General features: G+C 42.9%; 5 protein-coding genes across 5 annotated transcripts in view; 3 read left to right on the top strand and 2 right to left on the bottom strand.

Moving 5' to 3' along the window:
• Positions 1–2,918: 2,918 nt before the first annotated feature.
• Positions 2,919–7,321, top strand: LOC126561746 (cold shock domain-containing protein E1). Its single transcript, XM_050218055.1, has 9 exons — positions 2,919–2,989; positions 4,071–4,438; positions 4,513–4,922; positions 5,000–5,207; positions 5,290–5,736; positions 5,824–6,141; positions 6,233–6,523; positions 6,619–7,041; positions 7,129–7,321. The coding sequence occupies exons 1-9, from the start codon at positions 2,953–2,955 to the stop codon at positions 7,315–7,317; spliced, it is 2,691 nt and encodes an 896-aa protein (XP_050074012.1). The 5' UTR covers positions 2,919–2,952; the 3' UTR covers positions 7,318–7,321.
• On the top strand, positions 7,319–7,815 carry LOC126560776 (cold shock domain-containing protein E1-like). The gene is made up of 3 exons (XM_050216727.1): positions 7,319–7,336; positions 7,439–7,655; positions 7,788–7,815. The coding sequence occupies exons 1-3, from the start codon at positions 7,319–7,321 to the stop codon at positions 7,808–7,810; spliced, it is 258 nt and encodes an 85-aa protein (XP_050072684.1). The 3' UTR covers positions 7,811–7,815.
• Positions 7,816–13,304: 5,489 nt separating this feature from the next.
• On the bottom strand, positions 13,305–14,195 carry LOC126563284 (neurogenic locus notch homolog protein 2-like). The gene is made up of 4 exons (XM_050219913.1): positions 14,115–14,195; positions 13,747–13,895; positions 13,526–13,655; positions 13,305–13,441 (listed from the first exon to the last, which is right to left on the bottom strand). The coding sequence occupies exons 1-4, from the start codon at positions 14,167–14,169 to the stop codon at positions 13,377–13,379; spliced, it is 399 nt and encodes a 132-aa protein (XP_050075870.1). The 5' UTR covers positions 14,170–14,195; the 3' UTR covers positions 13,305–13,376.
• A 1,675-nt stretch (positions 14,196–15,870) lies between these two features.
• LOC126561602 (uncharacterized) lies at positions 15,871–18,895 on the bottom strand. The gene is made up of 2 exons (XM_050217848.1): positions 17,174–18,895; positions 15,871–17,087 (listed from the first exon to the last, which is right to left on the bottom strand). The coding sequence occupies exons 1-2, from the start codon at positions 18,624–18,626 to the stop codon at positions 15,871–15,873; spliced, it is 2,670 nt and encodes an 889-aa protein (XP_050073805.1). The 5' UTR covers positions 18,627–18,895.
• Positions 18,896–19,602: 707 nt separating this feature from the next.
• LOC126561389 (tectonin beta-propeller repeat-containing protein) overlaps positions 19,603–24,150 on the top strand; it is a 445,867-nt gene continuing 441,319 nt past the window's right edge. Inside the window, exons 1-4 of the mRNA XM_050217501.1 lie at positions 19,603–22,154; positions 22,278–23,349; positions 23,419–23,874; positions 23,953–24,025. Of these exons, the coding sequence (XP_050073458.1) occupies positions 19,708–22,154; positions 22,278–23,349; positions 23,419–23,874; positions 23,953–23,994 (4,017 nt within the window). The 5' untranslated portion in view covers positions 19,603–19,707 and the 3' untranslated portion in view covers positions 23,995–24,025. The remainder of the gene's footprint in view (positions 22,155–22,277; positions 23,350–23,418; positions 23,875–23,952; positions 24,026–24,150) is intronic.

Genomic DNA, 24,150 nt, shown 5'->3' with positions numbered 1-24,150 from the left:
AGTTTTATGTGAACGTGAGTAGCCAAAAATCGAACCTCAAATTTATCATCGTTTTGTCTAACCATTTAGCTTTGTTCCGTTTTGACTCTCAACAGAAATATAGCGGATGTAAACAAGGCGTACCGGTTGTTAGCGGGTGCGTACGGGTTTTGTGAAGTGTAATATGTGCGTTGGAAAAAAGTATTTGTGAACCCCGAATTCTCACGTGTAATATACAAGTACAAACTCACATTCACATCGATCATATAGCAAACGGGATTCATAACGAGCAGTTTTGTGCTACGGTGAAAAATACAAAACGAAAAATTCGCGTTCGCAGTACCAAGATCCGTTTTTTTGTTGGAAAACATCACGAAAGTGTAATCAAACAGTGCCGTAGTTTCCAAAGTGCATCCAACAATAAAAAAATCGAAAGTAGTGAAAATTGGTGACACAAGGAGGAAAACCTACTTCAAATACAACGTACAGCAATATTTGTCGCTTTGCAAACATACTAGTTTACATCATAGCTGAGCTACACTTTATGGGCGAAAATTATTCAATCTCCGAACTTCCCAGTGTCTAGTGAAGAGAGAAGAAAAATAAAACACGCACATAAGTATACTTCCCCATGTTAGAACACTGACTAGCAGACGAAACAAAACCATTACGAACGAGCCCCGCTTAGAGCGGCCAGGCATGATTAAAAACATCCTGTCAAACTGATCCTTTTGCTCGTTCAGATCACCGAGCGCGGTGTGCGTTAAAACAGTGCTACAAAACGTGAATTCGCCTACGGATAAGATATCGTGTGGATCGTTTGAAGAAGAAGAAAAAAAGGACTGATAACGTGCGTACATAAGGCGACACGCAAGACTTGTTGGTGGTAGAGCGGGAAACGGGAAAAGCAAGACTGTCTTTAAAAAAAAACAACAACCGCAGCGACTGTGGCAGCGGTGTTCGAAACAGTGGAAACACGCAAAAAAAAAGTCAAAAGATATAGCGGGAGTGATAGAGAAAACATACAAATAAAACCATTCTGTGATAAAATTTAAAAAAAATATAACAAAGTAAGCATATGTTTATTAAAGTGAAACTAAGTTAGGCTTACCGTAACCAAAACAACACAAGGCAGACAAATACAAATAAAAATCGTAGCATAGTGGGTGTGCGCAAAGGACACTAAAAAATCGTCATGGACTTGTTGTTCGAATAGCAAAGTAAATCGCAACGCATTTTGATGAGCATTAGCGCAACTCGGCTACTTCGTCAAGTGTGTGTATTACATGAAATCGTGCGTTGAAGGATAATTGCCGTTCCGCGTTGGTACGAACAATAAGAGCACACACGATTAATTCTACCAGTGCATCCGTGAAGATTCGTTCCGATGCCCAATCCTATCCCTGCATCCGCATCCTTCGAACCGGTGAAAAACGTCGTTCCGCGTTGCGTGTTGAATCTCTGCATATAATTTCATATATCCCCGCCCCGCTATTTGTTGTATAAATTCGGTGACCTGCGCCAAAACAATTGGCCGTGTGCATAAAATATTCAAAACATTTTGGAGCCCAAAACCAAAACCAGCAACAACAGTGGAACAATAAAGAATAGTAGTAGTAAATGAAATTGAAGTGTGATTTTCTGTGAATTCAATTCAAACTTCTGTGGTTCATCGTAGCAACGCATGCTTTGCCGGTAAAATTTAAAGCTGCAACAACGTACCCGATTGATGCTAAGCACTCACCTCTTTCGCAACGTTACGCATCCAATCCTTACTGTAGAAAAAGCCATCAACAAATTTGGTGAAAAAAATTGTGTAAAGTAAAAGTTAAGTAAGTGATTCGAAAATCCCAACAAGCGTGAAGTAATAAATGAACATTTGAAGTAGGAATAATCGCTTATTCCTAATCAAGCCGAGATTTAAAAAAGTTCTCGCATTCTTGTAAAACCGGCCTCAAACGGTCACTTCTCTTCGCTCATTGGTTCCCATCGAAACGATAAAAAAATGTGTATTTCCGGTCGGTCCTGACTAGTGACTAGTGAAATTCTTGCTTAACGTATTCTTATATCCACCAACCCAAACGTACGGTGATAGATTTGCATTTGCTAAAACTAAGCAAAGGATAGCAACAACAGCTCCGAGAAGCAAGGCGAAAACCCCAACAACTGTGTAATTGCAACATAAGCATATAAACACACATTAAATCCAACAAACACACACATACATACGCAAAACCTACACACGATTATCTGATAAGGCTGATTTGTGAATAAAAAACGGAAACCAAACTAAGCGATAAACAAAAAAAAACAAACAAACAATGCAAAACTACTAAACTAAAAGTAATAAAATCATCAGAAAAGCTAGCGTAAGATGAGTGTTGTGTGTAGTAGAAGACACGTATGAGAGGCAAATCAAGTGAACTATAAAAACATTGCTAACAAATTGTGAAACGAAATTGTCAAACGTGTGAGTGTTGTGCCCGAAATAAAGGCAGCAAAGTAAAGCATTGTGAAGTTTATGTGTGGGGCGGCGTACAGAAGAGGAAAAATCTTGATCAACGATCGTAAAAAAAACGCTCCACAAAAAAGTAGTAACAACGGAAACGGAACGGAACCAAAGCGCTAACGGTGAACGAATAGACTTTTTTCAGTTTTAGTTGTAGTATTGATTTGCGTACAACAAATCTATTAAGCGTCAAACATTAGTCCATCATTGAACATCGATTTGTGAACGGGTGAAGTGGAAGAAGAGTCGACCCTCCGGACAGAGAATCATTTTTTTTAATACTACGAAAAAGTGTCTGATTTGGTACACTGTGGTTCACTATTAGTCCACCCTCGGAGTAGTGTTCACGCAAGAAAAAAAAATCGTCGATAAAGACAACGCTCGTCTCGTTGGCTGATTGATTAATTCTTCTGCACCAGCTCAGATTCATTAAAAAGACGGGAGAATATTTGTTTCGTATCAGCATGGGAAGCCAAACGAAGCCTTTCCGTTCTGCCGATGGTAAGTAAATTAGACGACGAACTTTGTTACCAATACATTACTAGCTTATAGATATACATAACATAACACATACAGAAAACTTTAAAACTAAGAGACCTATACCGGAAAACAAGAACACAATGAATGCATGTTGATATAAATAAACAGTAACAAACAGCATAGAAGAAACGTTAAGGAAGTTGTCTTAAACTACTTTTGAGTTGATTAGTCGTCAGATGGAAATCAGTTTCGATTCTTGATTGTTATATGCGTCCACCATTTGCATGATCGGGTCGCTAGCACAAAATGTTCTACTTCTAATGTCTGGTCTTAGTAGTTGCCTACCTCTTAATGATCTACTGCACATTAATTGTAAAATAAAATGTTTTCAAACAGAGATGGTCCTTGGAATCTTTGTTCAAACGACGCATAAATCCTAGAACACGCAAAGCTTTCGAAATGAGCAGGTCAAGATAGTTTTGAAGTGTTAATCTGTTGTCGAGGATAGTGCCTAGTGCCTTGTACACTTCTATCTAACCGAATACTATGAAACCAGTCTACTAGAGTCTACTTTGTTGACTCTATATTTTGTCAGTTTAACCATATTTAGGCATTTGATTTCGTTTGTCTAAATTTGAGTAGCAATTGATAAGAAATCCAACTAAATTAGGTTCTATGATAGTTGCAAAATATCACTGCTGTCTGATTTTTCAAAAACCTTGAACATCCACAACGATTTCCAAAGAGCTGGAAAGCTTCTTAACTGTAGAGATTTGTTAAAAAGTGAGCTCCGCTTATGGATCAGTGCCTCACATTGTCAAGGCAACTCATCTATTCATGTTATTTTGTTCATTTATTTTAAGTATGACGGCTTGCGCCGTACTATCAAACCCATCTGCTCATAGTTGGCCATGATATGAAAAAAGCGCACATAGCAGAAGATGGCGTTAAATTATTGATTGTTATGAGGACTTTGAGAATTTGGAAAAAAATGTAAGCAATGTAAAGTCTAGTTTTCTAACATTATATTCGTAACGAATAGTAGTGAAAATTGTCTGTTAATATTTTATGCTAATTGATAGTTATTGTCTTTTCCTTCCAGCATCCTTCATGGATTACGTTGCATACGGCCCAAGGGGCGACGTGTTTTATAGTGGCCAAACGAACCAACCTCCTGCTCCACGGCAGTCCATAAATCCATCGAATGTATTCCCACCGATCGGTACCTTCAGCATCGAAACGACCACGATGGCGGCCCCGAATCAAGGTGTGTTTGGCGGTGGCGATGCGATGAGTGTGCTGGGTAACGCTGGCACAACGGGCACCATCGGGGTGTTCAATGCGAACGCCATGATGAGCGTACCGAATAACATGAGCAATGCGAACAATGCTTACTCGACCGGCCAGACCACCAATGGTGTCGACGCTAGCCAGGGAACGCGCGAAACTGGCATCATTGAAAAATTGCTAGTACGTATGATTTCTGCTTTCACGGGTGTAAGCATTTCAGTTTGATACATGTTTGTCCTCATTCCTCTTCACAGCATTCGTACGGGTTTATTCAGTGCTGTGAGCGACAGGCTCGACTCTTCTTCCACTTCTCGCAGTTTGGTGGCAATATCGAACATCTGAAGATAGGTGATCCGGTGGAGTTCGAGATGACGTACGATAGACGCACCGGGAAGCCGATCGCTAGCCAGGTTACGAAAATCGCACCGGAGGTAGTATTGTCGGAGGAGCGCGTTACCGGCACCGTTACGACCGAGCTGAAGTGCGATTCGGCCCCGTCCGGTACCACTAGCTCGACAACTTCGAGCGACACTACAACTGGGCGGATTAGCTACGAAAACCGGGGCGAATGTTTCTTCCTACCGTATACCAAAGATGATGTCGAAGGGAACGTTTCGCTACGTTCCGGTGACAAGGTTAGCTTTCAGATAGCTACGAATCAAAGGTAATAATGGCAATTTATCAATCTTGAGTATGAATTTGATCTGTTTTATAATTTTGATCGTTGTTTTCTTTTTGCAGAGGTAACCTCGGAGCTTGTCACATTCGACTGGAAAACCCGGCTCATCCGGTAAAGTATCGTGGTGTGGTGTGCTCTATGAAGGATACGTTCGGCTTTATAGAGCGGGCAGATGTGGTGAAAGAAATCTTTTTCCATTTCTCCGAGGCGGACAATACTATCGAACTTCGTCCTGGTGATGATGTGGAATTTATTATTCAAACCAGAAATGTAAGTTTGATGTGAGAAATTAATCTCTTTCAGCTGAAAATGCATTACAAAAATGTGTATCGTTTTCGCATCTTTTTACCAGGGAAAAGAGGTAGCTTGCAATATTGCCCGTTTGCCACCCGGATCAGTTATCTTCGAGGATGTCGATACAACCATCTACAAGGGACAGGTGCTAAAGCCGCTTGATCGCAATAATCCTGCTCGCCAGCAAACAAACGATCCGCTCCCGGGACGTATACGTTATCGTGCTGCCGATCACTCGGAGGTAGAAGTGCCATTCGGTGACAAGGATCAGAAGGGTGACTACACGCTGCGCCACGGTGATTGGGTACAGTTTTTGCTAGCGACCGACCGTCGCGATCAGCTGCAACGGGCCACCTCAATCTCTCTGCTGGACGAAACATTCCAAGTGAGCGGTGAAAAGCGCGAACAAGGCGTTGTGGCTTCGCTGAAGGAAGGATTCGGTTTTTTGCGCTGCGTCGAACGCAGTGTTCGATTATTTTTCCATTTTACGGAAGTGCTGGATACGGTGAGAGAAATTTGTTGAAGCTACATAATGTCATTTCGCTTTGTTGCTAATTGGTTTTTTTTTCATACCATTTTATTGTTGTTGCAGAGTCGCGAAATTTGCATTGATGACGAAGTTGAGTTTACCGTCATTCAGGATCCTGGCTCTAGCTTCGCCAACAACCGTCAGAGCGCAATCCGTATCAAGCATTTGCTGATTGGCACGGTTAAATTCGAGACGCTTATCGAGAGCAACATTGAAGGCGTCGTGTCACGCGAGGCACCGAAAAGTCCTATCAAATCTCAAGAACGCACCGAGGGTGGCGTTATTACCTACGGCCCAAACAAAAAGACTATAATGTATTTCTTGAAAGATTGTGATAAGCCACCACGTGTGGGTGATAAAGTCAGATTCAATATTTGTCAGGTATAACTATCGCATGGCTTATTATCCGTTGATGGATGCAGTGAGTGCAGGTTGATATAAACTACTGTTTTTTTTTTAAATGTAATTATAGGTTAAACGTAACAAAGAGTTGATCGCAACGAACATTGTGGAGATCACTTCCAACACGCATCAGGCACTGCAACAGCAGCCACTTCTGCTCCAACAACAACCATTGCAGCAGCAATCTCCAATTGCTGTAGATACGCAGCTTACGATTGGCTCTGTTCAATCGTCGCAATCACCAAACTCTGCTCTTACTAACGGTTCCAGAACCAATGGCAACTCGGTAACGAAGTCCAACTACACCAATGGTAACATAAAACCGGGAAAAATTCAACATGGATTCATTGCAGTTTTGAAGGTTAGTTAGTTGGGGGAGAGAACAAAAAATTCTACTAGATTTATTACGATTGATGACTAATCAATGGAATGTTTCCTATTTTATCGTTTTCTTAGGAAAATTTTGGTTTCATTGAAACGGTTGAGCACGATCAGGAAGTGTTTTTCCACTTTAGTAACTTTATCGGTAATAGCAATACTCTAGAATTGGGTCAGGAAGTGGAATACACGCTCTCTACCCGTAATGCCATCAATGCCGGCAATTGCATCCCGGCAGAGAACGTTAAGGTACTGCCGAAAGGCACAATTCAGCAGCCTAAAGTTCTACCGTCAAGCTTCAATGGATCTGTACTGCGCCCGTTACGCTGTATCAATCCGGAGCAGGTGGAGTACAGTGGGCTGGTACAGGTGAAGAACGAACATGGCGACACGCTGTCAACGCATGAGTTCGGTATTACTAGTTTGAAGAACCATCGCGATCTGCTGCAGAAAGATGATGTGGTAACGTTCAAGATCGATGAGCTAAATCGTGCAATGGAGGTACGTACTGGTAGATGATAGGCTTTATTTACCAGAAGATGTATATAATCGTACAATTAACGATTATATTAACGATTTCGTTCCCAGATTGCTCCCGTTCGTACTAAAAAGCAGGCAAAGGTTGATTCAATTAAGGGGCAGTTTGGATTTTTGGATTTCGAAGTGGAGGAAGGAAAAAAGCTGTTTTTCCACATGTCTGATGTTCAGGGCAACGCTAACCTCTATCTGGGTGATACGGTGGAATTTTCCATCGTCACTAATCAGGCAAGTGTATAGTATGCGTACCATCATCATAGCTTTAAACAAAATGTAGCCTCGATTCAAGTATTGCTCCCAAAAAAAATATAAATGCTTTGCTGTTATTTTCTATAACAATTTGTAACATGATCTAACCAAGATTGTTTTTTCTTGCGTCCAGCGTAACGGTAAAACTTCGGCATGCAATGTTGTTAAAATAAATGATGCTAATGGACCACGGCCGGAACGACTGATTTCCCGTATCAAGCTGAACTCCGTCGATGATAGCGGACCTCGCTTAACTGTCATTCGTGCACCGAAAGGTCCGGATGGTACGAAAGGCTTCCTTCCATCTGCCAGAGCTCCTCGTTTAGTCGGTAAGTAAATATGTTTAAAACTACCGTATTTCAAGTTCGCTTCAAACGAACGATACAAAGGCCGGCGGTAGTATTTCGTTTTTACCATTGTTTTATTTTTATTTATTGTATTTCTTTCCCGTGTTATTATAGGTAAAAGTGAGTCAAATGAATAGTAAAACGGAAACAAAATTTAAAAATTGTAATAAATTTAAACCTACTTTTATGTGTATGTTATCATTTTTATCCGTTTCCTTTATCCGTTTTTTCTTGGTTTCATACAAAAGTTAAACAAAACAAGAATAAATCTTTTAAGGTTGTTTATTTCATGAATTTAAACTTAAACATTAAGTGACTCAATAGCAACACACAAAAAACAAACAATCTGCGGTACAGAAGAGAAGGAAACAGGAAACAACTACACAGAAGAAGAAAAAACCTATATTGTCACTGGAACAGTTGAACGTGTGATGGAAAGCAAAGCACTTTGTTCTCTGGTTATTGCCTGCGAAACGAAGCAAAATAATACGTTCGTTGTTGCGTTGATTTTTTTTTCGCACTGCCAACATAAACAAAATGTGTGAATTAAAAAATTAAAAGAGAAAGCGAGAGAGAGAGAGAGAGAGAGAGAGAGAGAGAGAGAAATAATAAGAAAAAGATACCCGTTCGTTTAAAGCAAAACATTTTTTTTTCGTGAAACCTTAGTTGTTTGTGGAGCCTAATTTACATCGAAGTCTAATTTTAACATTCATAAACAAACAACAGGATACCTTATCTGAAAACAAATGTGCCCGAAGATTAAACGTATATTTACATTACTCTTATCTTGTATTGTCGTTGAACAAGGAATTAGTTATTATGTTTAGCATCATCATGTGGAAAGTGAAGAGTGCATTCTTCATTTCTGATATGTCATATGCCATCATCAGATTATCTGTGCTATCGATATTCGTTACTTGTAACAAAAGTGGCACAACCGAAACCGATTTTTTTAGTTTGATTCGTGTGGTGGATCATAGTCTAAATGAATTAACAATGCATCAAATGAACCGATGTTGTTCGTCCATGAAGTGAAGAGAATCTTTTATCGATTTTGCGTAGATTTAGGAAAAAATCATTCTTTTCTTTGGCATTATAAACCTCAATAACTCTTGAACAGCTATTTCTGGCTTCTTTGATTTGATTCACCTCTAACCTGGATAGTCAATCCGGCTTACAGGGGGGGACAGTCCGAATGGGATTTGATTTTTTTTTATGTGTAGAGTTTGAAACTGTTTAGTTAATACAACGTCGTCAACTGTTTGAATCTAACCGCGAAAACATTCATGTACATTTCGACAAACGAACAAAGAAAAAAAAGGAATCAAAAGAACAGTTTTGACATGAAAATTGTGAAAAAAAAACACACAAACCAATCAGTTTTGAACGTTAAATTCTACAAACAAAAAAAAAAAACATTACCTTTAAGATGCTTACTAATTAAGTATGAATCTAATTCATCACTGTCGTCAAATGAAAACATGCATGTATTCTTCTTTTCGTTTCAATTCTGCTGTTACTCTATATTACCACAAGTACCAAATCATTCGTCCACCTTCTTCCATTCTACCAAATATGTTCTTTAATAAGTGCGGTGAACTCCTCTCCTTCACCCTAACTCTGTTCGTGTAAAGGTGGACGTGAGGCATATGTTTGTCTTCTTTTTATTGAAGATTATATCCTAATTTGGAATGGAAATTAATAGATAGCGATGGTAACGCGGTCCCAGCACGTAAGTCGCATGTAAATTTTTTTAAACAGTTGCATGCGTTTGGTTTTTTTTGAGGAAGGATAACTTTAAATTGATAATTTCCATTTATTATCAATAGGTTGAGGGTAAATATTCGTAAACACATTACAAAACGCATCTGGCAACAAAAAAAAAGAAAAGGCAACAAAACAAAAGAAAAGATAGTCTGTGCATCAACTATTGATAAAAAGAGCTAAGGCGGAGATAATAGCATACATAGAAGAGAAACGAATCGTACTATTATCATACGTGGTTATGTTTATTTTTAAACTCTTGCTTTTAGTAAACGCGCCTGTACAATAATTTAAGCCTTGATTATGTTTTCATTGTGAAACGCTACAAGACACGAGAAGTCATGTGTGTGTTGTAACCAAGCAGGAAAAGCCGAAACAAACGGAAAAGGGAAATACAACTGCGTTAAGAAACCGATGGAAAAGGCTATTGAAAGAAACACGTATCCCAACGCATATTTCCTCTTATAAACATGATCTAGTCTGTGCAACAAATTGATACTAAAACAATGCAAAACGCAAAACATACGAATGGTATAGGGTAGACGAACGTTAGCATATTAGTAGAAGGAAATATGAGAGAATACAACACTAAGGCAACGGGATGGATAAAAGATTAACAAACAACCTACACACCACATTCAGCGAAAGTCGCGCCTGATATGCTCAGCAATATGAATACGAATGCGTAATTACTGTTGTACTGATAGCTGCGGAAAGAAACACAAAAAATGTGTTTAAAACTAACGATCTTGCGTTTTAAAAATTCGACTACTAAACTAATACTACTATCCAGCCCCCCCACCCCCCTCCTCCCCTATACGAGTGGCAGAAAAGCTAGGAAGCAATGAACAGTAAAAGTAAACCAATACAATATGTTAACAACACACACGAACATACTCAGCTATAAATCCTCACACAAACACACATACAGACATATACACGTACACTGGAACTCGCGGGCTTTGAAGAACTCTCTCGTATAGGATTTTAATTATTTTTATAGATCAATAATTGGCAAAAGTGAACAGTAAGAGACCGATCAAGAGAGAGAAGACGCGCGTGGTGTAGAAACGTACAATATATGCTTCTTCAAAAACCAAACCAACTAACAACAATGCGACATGAGCATAAATATTGTATTCTCGAGGCATATAGAAAAGAAGCCGTGTTTGAAAGGCTTGTCAAGAAAGGATGAGATTAAGCTGGCTCAAGGAAGGATGAGATTAAGCTGGCGGCGCATAACGCTTGAAATGTACGCGATATTCGGGCATAATGTTAAAGGGGGAGCGCAAAAAAAAGAAGAAAGAAAAACAGCAACTATAAACTATAAAACTAAAAGCAAACACTACTAACATACAAACAATAATTGCAGAATGAAAAGGAAGGCTTTAAAGTTAAACTTTAAGCTAAAACACATACAAAAACAAACCAAACAAAAACGATAAAGTAATACAACAGTTATTAACATTTCGGGATCAAATGAAGTGACAAGTTTACACGCAGGGGTGAACGTAAACGAAACAAAAGCTTGTTGGTAAATGCAATCATGCTCCGCCGTAGTAGTAGGGCAGTGTTCTAATATTTATATTTGGTTGGTTTTGTGTTTTCTTTTTTACGTTTTTGATTGTCGCAACCAAATTCCCCATTTTCCCCCTTTTTATCGTATTGTAACGGCGCGTATTGTGTAGTACGTAAGTCGCGCTTTGGCTATATAAATAGATGGGCCCCTTCTATTGGACTGCTATGCAAAGCGATTCTAAAACAAAAAACGAACAAGAAAAAAAGCTGAAAATCAAGAACTCTGCAGACACCAGAAATCCTGTACGGTGGGTGGACCCTGCTGATGGGTTGAACTGAGACCATCTGCTAGCGGACTGATGCTATGGCTTTGGGAAAATTGATCCACATCCAGCAATGTATCTGCTTGATGAAGCATGAATGATCCTTCAGAATCGCTCAGTTTGTTGCTTGAAATGGATCACATTTTCGGCCTACACCCATCGTCAGACTGTGCCACACAAGAGTTCGTTTATGGATCGTTCCGCCAGAACTCTTCTGTTCTACAAGCGGTAAAAGTGTAAGCAATGGTAACAAAAATTTAACAAAGCAAAGAAACAAAGCGGAAAATGATAAATGGACACGTAAGAACCAGCATCCATTGAATGAACATAACTATAATTCTACAGGTGAATAAAAAACAACAAATGAACAAAAAAACAAAAATGAAAAAGAACAAAAAAATGTAAAATTTGTAAAAAATACAACAACCAAAAAAAACATGAAACCAATACAACAACATTGTAACTGAACGAAGTAAGAACGCAAAACTCTGATGTAACCAATAAACCAAGCAAGCAAACAGACAAAAAAACAACAACAAGATAAGCATTACACAAAGTATTTCTGTCGCGCTTCTAATTTAATATATGTTCTCCATTCTATAACGTGATGACATCTAGAGTTCATTCAATATCGTCAATTGTGTAATTTATTAACGGTCAAACAAGCAGTCAACATTAGAAGTGTGCTTTGAGATGGAAATTATGGGTTCCGTCTTCTATAAGTTAACCCAAATCCAGGCATACGCTGAAGACATACACTTCAAACCAACGAGGTTTGAACTTCTTCTGTGCAGTAGAAGCTTGCCAAAGGAATGAGCAAAACAGGAGGGGTTGCAGTTTAATGAGAAAACTTTGAAATGCTGTCGGTACAACGTCCCTGCTAACTGCTAAGAATGAGTCTGTAGTCGTCCAAAACTTCAATCAAAATCTGGAGTGAAAAGGAAGTACCGACTGCCATATGTAGATGTTGAGTTACTGATGACGGAAGCTGCTTAATACTCTTACGAGAGAAAGATATTTAGGGTTTATAGAACCGTGAATGAGGAATGGCATTAATGAGTTCTTTAAACTGTAAGGTGATCTGAACATAGCATGAAATCGGCAAGGGATGACTCAACCCGTCTTTTTAGGCCATCAACCTGGAAGGAAGGAAGTGCAAATCTTTGCGAGGTTCTCTTTCGGATTCGGGAAAAGTTTTACCTATGCCTTCCCTAGGGGCGGTGGATCCCGCATTTCAATATGGCTTCCCGGTTTGTCGGAATAATTAGAAAAAATCTTCGCCGGCTCACTCGGTTAACCGGTTAACAAGGCTAACTCTTTGACCTGAGCGCAACTGATGACGCACATCGTCCAAACACGTTTTCAGCAGGTACACGAATACACTGATAGAAACTCGTAATCCTGGTAGTAAGGAACGCTCGAGAGTCCGGGATCGATCTTCGCTTCGCGTGATGGACCCACCAACGGCGAATGCCTATATCTGGTACGTTCCCGACAGCAACAGCAGGTAAGGCGAAAGGTCGAGATATCTGATTGGAAAGTAAGTAAAAGACACATATTCTAATAACATTCGATTTTCTTTTTTTCTCAATTCTTTGTATCCCTTCCCTTCTTTTCAGACCCTGGAAAATTCACACACATTTCCAGCTGAATATTTATTATAAGAATTTATACTTTAACAAAGAGTTTGATTCAAACTTTTCGCTGTACATGCTATTGTGGTGCGCGAGGACATTTTTACTACCAATATGTATGTGTTTTTGTATCAGTTCCTGTAGCAGTTTATTCCATCTTTACAGCGTTTTTTTTTACTAATTTGCCTCAACTGTTCCACCGTTGCCCAACAAAGTTGAGAAGGCTCACCTTAAATCTATGAACAACCGTTGGAAACGGGAACACGTAAGGTATGTTAATATTTTCGTTAGTGCACCAATACTCAACTGTTTGATGATGCAGCAAAATGGCTATTTTGTTTTATAAAGAACCGCTGTATTTTACGATTGTACTAAAAGTGAACTTCTCTCTAGAGATTCGCTTTGTATACTGATGTAATGGTTTAACTATGTAACGCGTAAAGGCTAACAATAGAACCCAGTACTTAAATAACGACACACTCGTGCGGGAATTTCGTGCCGGGCGGGAGTTGATCGGGCTTGGGGCACACTGCAGAAGTGAAGAAAAAAAAGAAGAAGACAACAGACCGATAAGCCCGATGCACCATGGACGGAGGATGCACTCTCTACTTACTGCGATGACATCGGTTGCCCCAGTAGCCAGTTCCTTCGCAGCGGCATTTGTACTGTGGCATGGTCGTAACTTGCGTACACGTTCCACCATTCATGCACGGCTGACGGTTGCAGATGTCGCTAGTGCGACCCTGGGGAGTAAGGGGAACACAAAACAAAATCGGCTCGGTCAGTCTGCTATCGCAACCGAACCCTCCCCCTCTACGATACGAAGTTACGAACCTTCAGCGCATCTTGGCACTCCTTCCGCGTGGCGTAGCGAAATTCCGATTTGCAGCCAAACGCACAAGTGCACTGACCGTTATCTATCCGGCATCCGTGTTGCGTTTGGTCCAGATCGCAGCTCTGCGTTGACCTGATAAGTACCGCCACTGTAAGAGTTCCGAGACGCGGGACAGAAACAGGAAACTAGCCGTTAGACTTGATAAGCGAGATAATTATTTTACTCGGGTAGGGAGGCACTTAAGTGTTATGTTATGTGCATGTGTCTTCAGAGCAATGAGAACCATCGAACACAACTATTCAAATGTTTGGTGGCTGATACAACATTAACATTTAACGATCGTTTTAAATCATCGATAGCAGATTACCTAGTGCAATCGAGCACAGAAGAATAAAATAAGACGGATGGCTGTATCTAAACATCGCTTGCCGTGGTGGCCACTTTTGCAGCTGTTAGCAATTTTCGATTCTACACTGTTAGCCCACTATATATGTACTTTCACTAGAACTCAATTTATAAAAGCTAATAAGAGTTGATCGAAATCACGCGCCACCAGCAACTTTAAACACAGGAACCTGGTGCACCTATCAGACGTCCGTGTTGCTTCATTTAACACATTGGTTTTTGCGTTAAGCTCCGGTTGTTGTTTGCTCACTCCTTTCCGAGCGAACCAGTTCACGTCCAGACAGAGACTAACTGAAGGGATTGCCCCTGGCACCGAGAGGCTGCTGCTGTTGGCCATACGACCGATGCATTAAACATGAATGCTGTGCAACCGTCTCTCTCCATCTTCGGTAGAACTATGCACGAATTCTTAAGCATGAAAGCGAGATAACTACAGGAAGAGTGAGACGCGACTGACGAAACGAGGCTGATAACGCCGGGCCCAATGTTGATAATGTTCTGAAACGTAAATGCCACCAAGGGGACAAGAACGATTTCACAGCATACGCCATATGGGAATCAACACAAGGGGTTGGTCCAACCACAACACTCACTACAACGTTGTTTCCGGCATGCTGATAAATGTAATTGTGCACGGTACATATAATCGGTGTCGTCGGTATGGTTTTTTCCATTAGCAGTGAAGAGTAAAAACTAACGGCTCACATTGATTGTGCGAATTCGGGAATGATCATTAGGAACTAGTATGCGAGTAAAAACTGGGTTAAAAGAAATAACACCTAAAGCACAATCCCACTAAACCTTTTTGCCTATATATGATCCATTAGGATCTAGATCAGTATCGTTTTATTAGACGTTCCGGCGACGAAAATCTGCTTTGTTGACGGCACTGCAGATGGTGATGTTGGAGCCCGATTGGAAAGTAGAATATCAGTACATATCGAAAAGTGCGAGGTGGTAGAGGGGTCCTACCTCCTTGGTACGATCATGCCTTCGGGTAATAAGCTAAGCATCCAATTTTGACAATAGTAGACTGCACAAGCTCACGCTATCCCGACGATTCCAGCACCACAAAAAATTCTCGATAAATCTCACATTGATGATGCCGCTGCGGTGGTCCTCTGCGGGTTCATGTCCTGGACCATGAAAGCAGTGAAAGTCCCGATTGTACTTGTCACTTTGTAACAGCAACGAGCAAAGCGTGTGATGAAGGTGAATGAACTTCGACCTAGCTTAGCTACTAGACTTTGAAAGTATTCTGATGCAATCCTGGGAAACAGGATAGGAGACTAGGTACATATCTCAATAATGCGCAACAAGAATAAGAACGTGAAAGATACTAAACAATTAGCCGTTTTTGCTTCCCATACGGAAAGTTTTATATTCATAATCTTCGTTTTCTTGACTTAACGACCTTCTTGGTCATGCTGGTCATCTAATAGTCCACTAGCCTTAGTACCACGCAGTTGGATAGTCAGTCCTCACTAAGGGAGGACGGTCCAAACTAGATTGGAGCCCCCGTCTTAACGTGTTAAGATCAGCGTCGTTGTCGCCTTACCACCGTGCCCTTTATGTGTTATTGCTAAAATACTTTTCGATTTTGTACTGCGCATAGTTGTACTTTGGTGTATACTATGAAATTGGTTCAAATGCTCTCTCTCTCTCTCTCTCTCTCTCTCTCTCTCTCTCTCTCTGTTTTCCTCAAAATATTAAAACCTCTAGCCTAAGAAAGCTAACAAAGCTTGCATATTTTTAACCATCATCTGATGTGGTAGTTTGTTCGCTTTGTTTTTAAGTTTCCTATTGGCTCCTCGTGACAATAGCAGCTGTGCCATGTCTAGATGCATATCAGCAAATGCTAGATGCAATGCTGAATTTCCATCCTCATCCTGAACATTAATTTCTGCCCCATGGTCGAGCAATAGTTCGATGCTCTTTAGCGTGTGACCATTCCATTGTGCCGATCTAAAGTTGAACACGAGCGTAAGCAACGAGTTGCGTCCTCGATCGTCTCTAGCATTCACATTAGCACCTTTCTGCAGCAATCGCTCTATAACGTCCAGATTTGGTTCCTCCATGTAACTGAGCAATCCTAAGAGTGGAGTATAGCCATAATCATCTCTCACCTCCAGGTCAATTTCATATCCATAATCCAGGAACCATCTTGCGCAGCAATTGATCGAACGATGGCATACTTTTAGGAAAAAGGCGGCAGCTTCGTGCTGCGAATGACGATATAGACTATCAAACAGTGTTTTTCTTATATCCGGATACTCTTCCAAATAGTGTCCGCTGCTACAGGAGAAAAAATCGCGATTTTGGTTCCCAAGCATCCAGGGCAGGAAAGCGTGGGCAATTTCTTTGAACCAAGATAGGTGTGCAATTTTTAGTAACAGTGCCCATGCCGCACAGTACAGCTTGCCGCTAAGTGTCTTCACTAAAGCTTCTCCATTAACGAGCTCAACATTTGCACCGTTGGAGAGCAAAAACCGGACGGAAGAACAGCAAGTGGCAATCGATAAAGGCACATTACCATCTAGTGAGCGCTGATTTATATCGAAACCTAGCTGCAAAAGCTTCGTTAGTATCGCTTCTCCATTGTGACTTCCCACTCGGCTACAGTGATGGAGAAGGTTGTATCCTTTATCATTGGTGGTCTTCAAATCAACGGACATCTTTTCGTACAGTATATCAAACGCAGCAATACTGCGGACGAAAAAGATTGGCAAATTTCCTTCGCCGTCTCGCTGGTTCAAGTCTATTCCACACGCGAGTAAATTCTTGATCATCTCTATTTCATCCCATTCTATCGCTTGATGAAGAACATTCCTTTTGCGGTCATCCAACAAGCTCGGTAACAGTATGTGATCTTCTTTAAGCGATTCTAGTGCTAGGTTGAATGCTTTTTTCAACGCATTAAATCTGTCCGTGAAAGCTGTGGAGGAATATGGAAGAGTGAGTGGATCTATTGTGCTTTGTTCGTGTGTTTTTCTGTGAAAACGCTCCTGCAATCGTACTCACATTGGGATCGCTGTAGTTCAGCTGCGCGCGACATGGTTTCCTTCATCACATCCTGCTTTTCCGGAAATGCTGCTGCGAGTAAAGCAAACGGTTCCCTGTACACCGCCCTATCGAACCAAGTTTGGCCAATAGCAAATTCTTCCAGTTCGGCGGGATTAGAGCTAAGGTAAGCTGTATGATGCTCTAGGATAAGTTTTAGCTTCTGGATGTCCCTATGGGTTAAGGTAATTCGAAGAATCACAAAAGCCTCTTTGGTTTCAAACCAAGGCTTTACTTCGGGATGCTGCTCATACATCTCCTTAACAAAATCGAGATGATCATATCGATAAAGCTGGTGCAGTACATTTTGTTCGTGATCTTGTTTCTTGTTCAGCTTTAAAATAGCCGGATTACGACGAATTTCCTCGAAACAGTACTCAAGTGCTACCTTCTTCTGGAGCAATTCCATTACGTGCAGAAAGTCACCATCGCTGTACGACAGATCTAGTCGATAGTCGACCACATACTTGGAACACAACTCCTTTGCATTTGGCCGAATAAGTGACCACGTGGTCATGTAACTGTATTCCTCACATTTGTAGGGGAAAATCCGATTGAACGCTTCCGATTCCGTTTCACCAAACTGTGCTTGCCGGTACTTGATCAACGATTTCAGCACATAATCTATCAATTTATGGTTATTCAATTCTAAGCAGATGTGAAACACATTACGCTGCTGACTGTCCAACACGGTGGGATCGTAACGGTTTACGTATTTTGTTAACAGCTGTTCGACGATGGGTAGTTTCACAGTACGGCAGGCTGTCATTAAAGGGATAGTTTCACGATCACCTGTAGCGGAAAGTTGTGACCCGTGTGCTATTAGCAATGGAATTAGCGCTTGACGACTGTGCAGACAAGCGGTCTGCAGGTAGGTGAAGCAATCTTTTCGTAAATCCGTTCGGTCGAGTGACAGCACGCCGTTTGGTAGAAGCTTGTTGATGCACTCCAGTACAGCAAATTGTTTTTCCGCAGAACCATTCACATCGAGCGCAACTAATTGTGTTCCGTTGTAGGGCGTTTGAAATAGTACAAACACTTGTACATTGAACGGGATCCCCGATGGACAGGAGCTGGCTAACAGATGCACTTGGTCTCGTTCTTCCTGCGTACAGGCGATCAGGATGGGTCGTTTATTCCAGCAATTATTTTCCGCTTTCCACAGGAATCTGTTCTGCATGTGATCTTTCACGATCGCTACATCCGATTCGTATCGTTCTAGTAATATTTTCACTACTGAGGTTGCGTTGTGCGCAATTGCCGCATGCATGGGCGACAGTCCATCCTTGTTGGGACGATAAGGATTATCTCCATTCTGCAGACGCTTGTGCACTTCTTTCGGCCAATCGTTGGCCGCACACCAGTGCAGCAAATCTTCCTTGAAGTGAATCGTGTTCAGTTTCCTTCTATCCATCGTCGTTATGTCTCGTCGAATTAGACCGTACACCACCTGCAGTGTCGAAAATCACAGGCCATTGACTACTGGAGCTCCTTCGTTGGACAGCCGTGTGTTTTATATCGAAGGTATTGCATTTAATATTGCAATGAGCATCCCGTTGCGTCATATAACGACACTCGAGGTATTGTATACAGTACTGAAACATCAGTACACCGCGTAGATCTGCAAGCGCTGGTTGCATTTAGTGGATGAGTCACGCTTTTCGCGATTTCAAACGTCAGTTACAACGTGCAGTTTATCTGTTGAAGGTCAGAGATCTTGTAAGCATAGAAATCTGGCTTAGCTTTAATAGAATTTCCAAAGCAAAATATGAGTAAAAAGTTACAAACGAAGCGACGTGCAATTAAAAGAACACCTATGCCAAAAAACTGTTTCGTTTCTGTTTGTTTACTGTTTACATGCGGTTGTCAACTACCGTAACGAACACACACGAACAGCACAACGGGGATCTTTTGTTTGAAATTTGAGTCATTATTTATCTTTTTTATTTCATCTACCAAATAATTTATAGATCTTTTTTGTTAAATAATATTTCTTCTTCGATTTCAAAATGCAATAGTGAGTAATTGTGTAAAATATGCTGCCCGCAACAAGGTAGATGGAACGCCCATTGTGAATTGTTTGTTTACATTCATGAAGCAGTGTGCTTTTTCCGACAGGGCAGCGATGAGAATTGTTTAAGTTCTGTCAAACGAAAATTTTCCAAACTCTGTGTGGTGGAGGGTGGTGTGTGACTATTTAAATACGATGATAAATTACTAGTCCCGCGCTAGTGGCTGTGTCTAAACATTGTTACAAAACGTGATTAACATAACGCTCGCAATGCTTTGGCTATAATCAGTGTTTTTGTGTGCTAGCGTAATCTTGTGAAAAAAAAAACTTACGAGATCGATCTCGGCTATCGATTATTCGCGACAAGGATACTCGCTTTTGTGCGATTGTGTCACGTACAATCTTACAGCGCCTCAGCATCATCGCATTGGTTCAAGGATAAAAGCGACACGCACTGTCCATAATAAGAGGGAACGATCGAACCATGCCAAGTACACTGCTATTTGCAAACAGCAATGAAGGTCGCGTCTATGCACTGTCCACGTCCGGGTCTGCCTGGCGCGAGTTCCTGTACCTTGGGCTGGAGTTTAAAAAAATCTGTGTTGTGCCTCATTTCATGTGGGCCATCGGAGGCGATCGACAGGTGTACGTGCATGTTCACGGACTGGATGTGCCGATACGGATCAAGGAGGAAGCGTACGAAAATGAACGCTGGCTACCGATAGAAGGGTTTTCCAACCGTCTCCTACCAACGGATCGGTATCACTTCTCAAACGCCGACGGAACTGTCGATCGGAACATCGACAAGGTTCGTCTGCCATCGATGGCATGGCAGTGGGAAGGTGAATGGCAGCTCGATCTTACCCTCGACGGACAGCCACTCGACCACGATGGATGGACGTACGCGGTCGATTTTCCCGCCACTTACCATCCACAGAAAAACTGGAAATCGTGCGTCCGTCGCCGGAAATGGGTACGCTTCAGGCGGTACTGTGCTTTGAACTCCTGGTGTGCGGTTGCACCACTACACAAAGATCCGACGCAAGAACCGTTCATCGACGTTTCCATCGGTGGCGCAAATGTGCCCGGCGCGTCGCCGGGCATGCTGCTTGTGTGGGCCGTTACAGCGCATGGACGCGTAATGTATCGGTCGGGCGTTAGTACGACGGCTCCGGAAGGATTGCGCTGGACGGCCGTTACCACCCCATCGGGCTGTGAGGTGTCACAAATTTCTGTCGGAGCGACGGGACTCGTGTGGGCGGTCCTGTACAATGGACGTGCGATTGTACGTGCCGGCATCACGCGCGATACCCTCACCGGAAGCACTTGGTTGGAGGTGAAACCGCCGGGAACGAACCTCAAAATTACCCAGGTTGCTGTCGGCACCAATTCCGTGTGGTGTGTGACGAACGACAATCATGTGTGGTTCCGGCGGGGCGTACACGGTGAAGCGTCCGGTGTCAGCGAGGATGCTGCCATCGGAAGTGGCTGGGTGGAGATGGTTGGCAACATTTCACACATTTCCGTTGCGGCCAACGATCAGGTGTTTGCGGTAGGGTCCGAAGATCGGGCACTTTACTTCCGGTCCGGTGTTTCGGCCACAGATCCGACAGGGAAAAAATGGCGTCTCATTCAACTGCCGATGCAACTGAGCCGTACGTCGAGTAATTTTTCGTTCTCCAGTCGACAAAGCGGAACCAGCTCACCGACGACGACCAAGCATCGTAGCTTGAACAGTCTGTACAAGGAACGATTGCAGCAAGAAACGGGCAATGCGGGCGCTGTAGGTGGTGGTGGGACGACAGGTGGTATAGAGGAAACGTCTCGTTCCGCACCGACGGCAAACGTTAAAAATCGCCCGGAACTGTGGCACAAACCGGAGCTTTCTCCCGATGCACTGGCGGCTCAGCTGGAAGCGAAACAGCAACACGTTGGAAGTCTGGTAGAGAGCAAGCTAACGCAGAAAGTATCACTGGAAAGTGTGGCCGGGACGAGTGTACCAGTCAGCAATGAGGTGTACGAGATTTCTGGCAAGCAGCTGAAAAATTCTCGGGCCTGGAGTCCAGTACGTTCGGTTGGATCCGTCGTCGGTACCGAGGCACATCCCGAAACCGATTCGAGCGTGTTTGAGGGTGAAACTTCGCGCGATTCCGGTGTCTTTGGGGAGTGTGAGGATCATGGCGGGTCTCAAAATTGGACTGACTGTGAGGTACAATGGGTAGGCTGTTCTGCTGGGGCAGTTAGCGTAGATCCGGCCCTACTTCCAAACTGGTTCAATGATAACTTTTCACAAAACGCATCGGAAGAATTGAACCAAACCTGGCGCCTGCAGCTGCTGGACGACTTGAAGAAACGTTTACCGGCCAATGAGGTAGAGAGCGGTGCCTTTGCCCATTATGAAAAAGCAATTGAAATGAGCTCGTGGGTTAAATCGGGTGAGGCTCGCTGCGCTAAGTCGGGCCACCCATTCGAGGACTGTCTGATAGAGCTCGAGTGGGTGAACAATCAAGGCACGGGGCCCGACTCCGGTACGCTGACCGTGCTCAACTCGGACGGCATCACGACGAAGATGCAGTTTTCTCTGTCCGAGATTACGTGCATCATGTGCTGCAGCGAACCTGGTTCACCTCGGCTTGCCATCCACGCTCCTCGCTTACCGCCGGGTTCTTCACCGTTGAAGCTGCAGTTCAGCGGTGATACGGATTTGGAAGATTGGATCTCGCATCTTACCTCCGTCTGCTGCCAGATTAACGAGGTACAGGGACGCCCATCGATACGCTCGGTATGGATAACGTCCGGAATGGGTGACGTGTTCGTGTTTGATCCGATCAATCTGGAATCGCAACAGTGGGAACAGGAAGCAAAAAGCTATCGCCAACGGATTGATCTCAAAGCGACCGAAACACCGTACTTAACAGCGCTTCACAATGGGTAAGTTGTATTTAACTTCTCTCACACTTTACTGAGCCACCCAGGTGGGTGGTAATGGAAGAAAGGGGGTAATTTTGATCCTTGAAACGAAGGTTGATGATACGTGTTATGTCTTTCGTTCAGGATGCTCATCGGATCGCGATTGGAAATTTCCGGCTTCATTTACGACGACGCTGACCAGGTGCGGTTTGATCTGCAGGGCCATCCGACCGTTCGCTTGCGCCATAAGCTGGAAACGCAACGCAACATTCCGTTGCATATAAATCCTAGATTCAACGAGAATCTCACAGTGTTTAACTCGATGGCTGCGTCCGCCTGGAGCGAGGATGAAATACGCGACCGGCTGGTAACGTTTGCACCGGGAGCTGAGTTTAAGCTGGAAATCTACAGCGATACCGACGGGTTCCGGGTGAAGGTGAACGGAAAAGAACATCCCAAGTTTCACTATCGTAGCGGGCTCGCACCGGACACTGTCTGCAGCCTGTACAGCAGTGGACGGGTAAAGATTTTGCAGATCGTGTACGATAGTCCAAAAATCATTATACCGCTGAAGGATGTGTACTGGCGGCAGATCGGTGGCCATATGAAGCGGGTCGTATCGTGCAAGGCCGGAGTCGTGTGGGGTGTTGGGTACGATAATACGGCATGGGTGTACACCGGCGGTTGGGGTGGAGCGTTTTTGAAAGGACTAGAAACGAGCAGCCAAGGTATTAACGTGATGACGGATACGCAGAATTATTACATCTACGAAAATCAGCGATGGAACCCATTGTCCGGCTTTTCCTCGACCGGACTGCCAACGGATAGGCACATGTGGAGCGACATAACGGGCAAGCATAAGCGTAGCAAAGAGCACGCCAAACTGCTGTCGATGCACTGGCAGTGGATTAGCGATTGGATGGTGGACTTCCACAATCCCGGTGGTGTTGATCGGGACGGTTGGCAGTATGCGGTCGATTTTCCCGCTTCGTATCATGCGAAGAAACAGTTTACTGACTACGTTCGACGACGCCGTTGGTATCGCAAGTGTCGCCTAACGACCAGCGGACCCTGGCAGGAGATTGGCAACACGAAGGTGGTGGATGTGGCACTGCAACCGGACAGTGATGATGCGGACTGTACCATTACGGTGTGGGCAATTGCAGCGAATGGAGATGTGCTGTACCGTCGGGGCGTATCGCAATCTCAACCAGCCGTAAGTTTGTGCGCCAAAAGTGGGGAAAACTGTGATAAAAAGGTTAATTTGTATGATACTTTATTTTAGGGTATCGGTTGGGAACACGTCCCATGCGATCAACCGTTATCCAGTATTAGTATCTACGACAACAAAGTTTGGACAGTCGGTAAAAATGGTAGTGCATTCCTGCGCTGTGGTATTACGGTAGAAAACCCGCTCGGAAACAAGTGGCAGATGATTGAGCCTCCGGGAGGCGTTAGTTTTAAACAGATTTCGGTCGGTACGTGTGGCATCTGGGCGCTGGACACGGTTGGACGGCTTTCGGTGCGAAAGGAAATTAATGGCACATTCCCTGAGGGTAGCCATTGGCAGTTATTGCCAAACGTTTTGAACGATCCTCCGCACTACGAAGGGAATAGCGGCTTCAAAAATGTGTCCGTCGGCGAGCACGTGTTTGCCGTGTCCCAATCGGGCTACGTATGCAAGCGTAGCGGTATTACGCCATTGAATCCAGCAGGTACTGGATGGATTCTTGGTATTCAGGTAAGTGAGAAGTGTGAGAAGAGTTTTTGAGTGCGCTGAAATAGCTTTAATTTATCCTTTCCATTTGTTTTCTTGCAGGCCAACTGGAGTTCTGTTAATGTGACTGGATTTTACGATTGAACGTGGTGTGATAGACAGTATAAAAAAATATGTTAAGGACACTTAATGTGCAAGACAAAAGGAACAATCTAGCCTGAAAGATGCTATCGCTATTTGATCAAAGAATTACAATCTCACTGTAAATGTATATGTACTAATATTTGTTGTCCAAAGCAG

Source organism: Anopheles maculipalpis, chromosome 3RL, assembly GCF_943734695.1.
Source record: "Anopheles maculipalpis chromosome 3RL, idAnoMacuDA_375_x, whole genome shotgun sequence".
NCBI classification, from domain to species: domain Eukaryota; kingdom Metazoa; phylum Arthropoda; class Insecta; order Diptera; family Culicidae; genus Anopheles; species Anopheles maculipalpis.
The sequence above is the reverse complement of the archived record's forward strand: the minus strand, read 5'-3'. Positions and strand labels throughout refer to the sequence as shown.

Excerpts from the sequence above, each read along its gene's own strand:
- LOC126561746 (XM_050218055.1), top strand. The coding sequence starts at position 2,953 with ATGGGAAGCCAAACGAAGCCTTTCCGTTCTGCCGATG. Across the intron at positions 2,990-4,070 it reads GCCTTTCCGTTCTGCCGATG|CATCCTTCATGGATTACGTT; the intron begins GTAAGTAAATTA and ends TTTTCCTTCCAG. Across the intron at positions 5,208-5,289 it reads TTATTATTCAAACCAGAAAT|GGAAAAGAGGTAGCTTGCAA; the intron begins GTAAGTTTGATG and ends TCTTTTTACCAG.
- LOC126560776 (XM_050216727.1), top strand. Across the intron at positions 7,656-7,787 it reads CAGAGCTCCTCGTTTAGTCG|GTAAAAGTGAGTCAAATGAA; the intron begins GTAAGTAAATAT and ends GTGTTATTATAG.
- LOC126563284 (XM_050219913.1), bottom strand. The coding sequence starts at position 14,169 with ATGTTTAGATACAGCCATCCGTCTTATTTTATTCTTCTGTGCTCGATT. Across the intron at positions 13,896-14,114 it reads TCTGTGCTCGATTGCACTAG|TGGCGGTACTTATCAGGTCA; the intron begins GTAATCTGCTAT and ends GAACTCTTACAG. Across the intron at positions 13,442-13,525 it reads GGGCAACCGATGTCATCGCA|TGTGCCCCAAGCCCGATCAA; the intron begins GTAAGTAGAGAG and ends TCACTTCTGCAG.
- LOC126561602 (XM_050217848.1), bottom strand. The coding sequence starts at position 18,626 with ATGGATAGAAGGAAACTGAACACGATTCACTTCAAGGAAGATTTGCTG. Across the intron at positions 17,088-17,173 it reads TGAACTACAGCGATCCCAAT|CTTTCACGGACAGATTTAAT; the intron begins GTGAGTACGATT and ends ATTCCTCCACAG.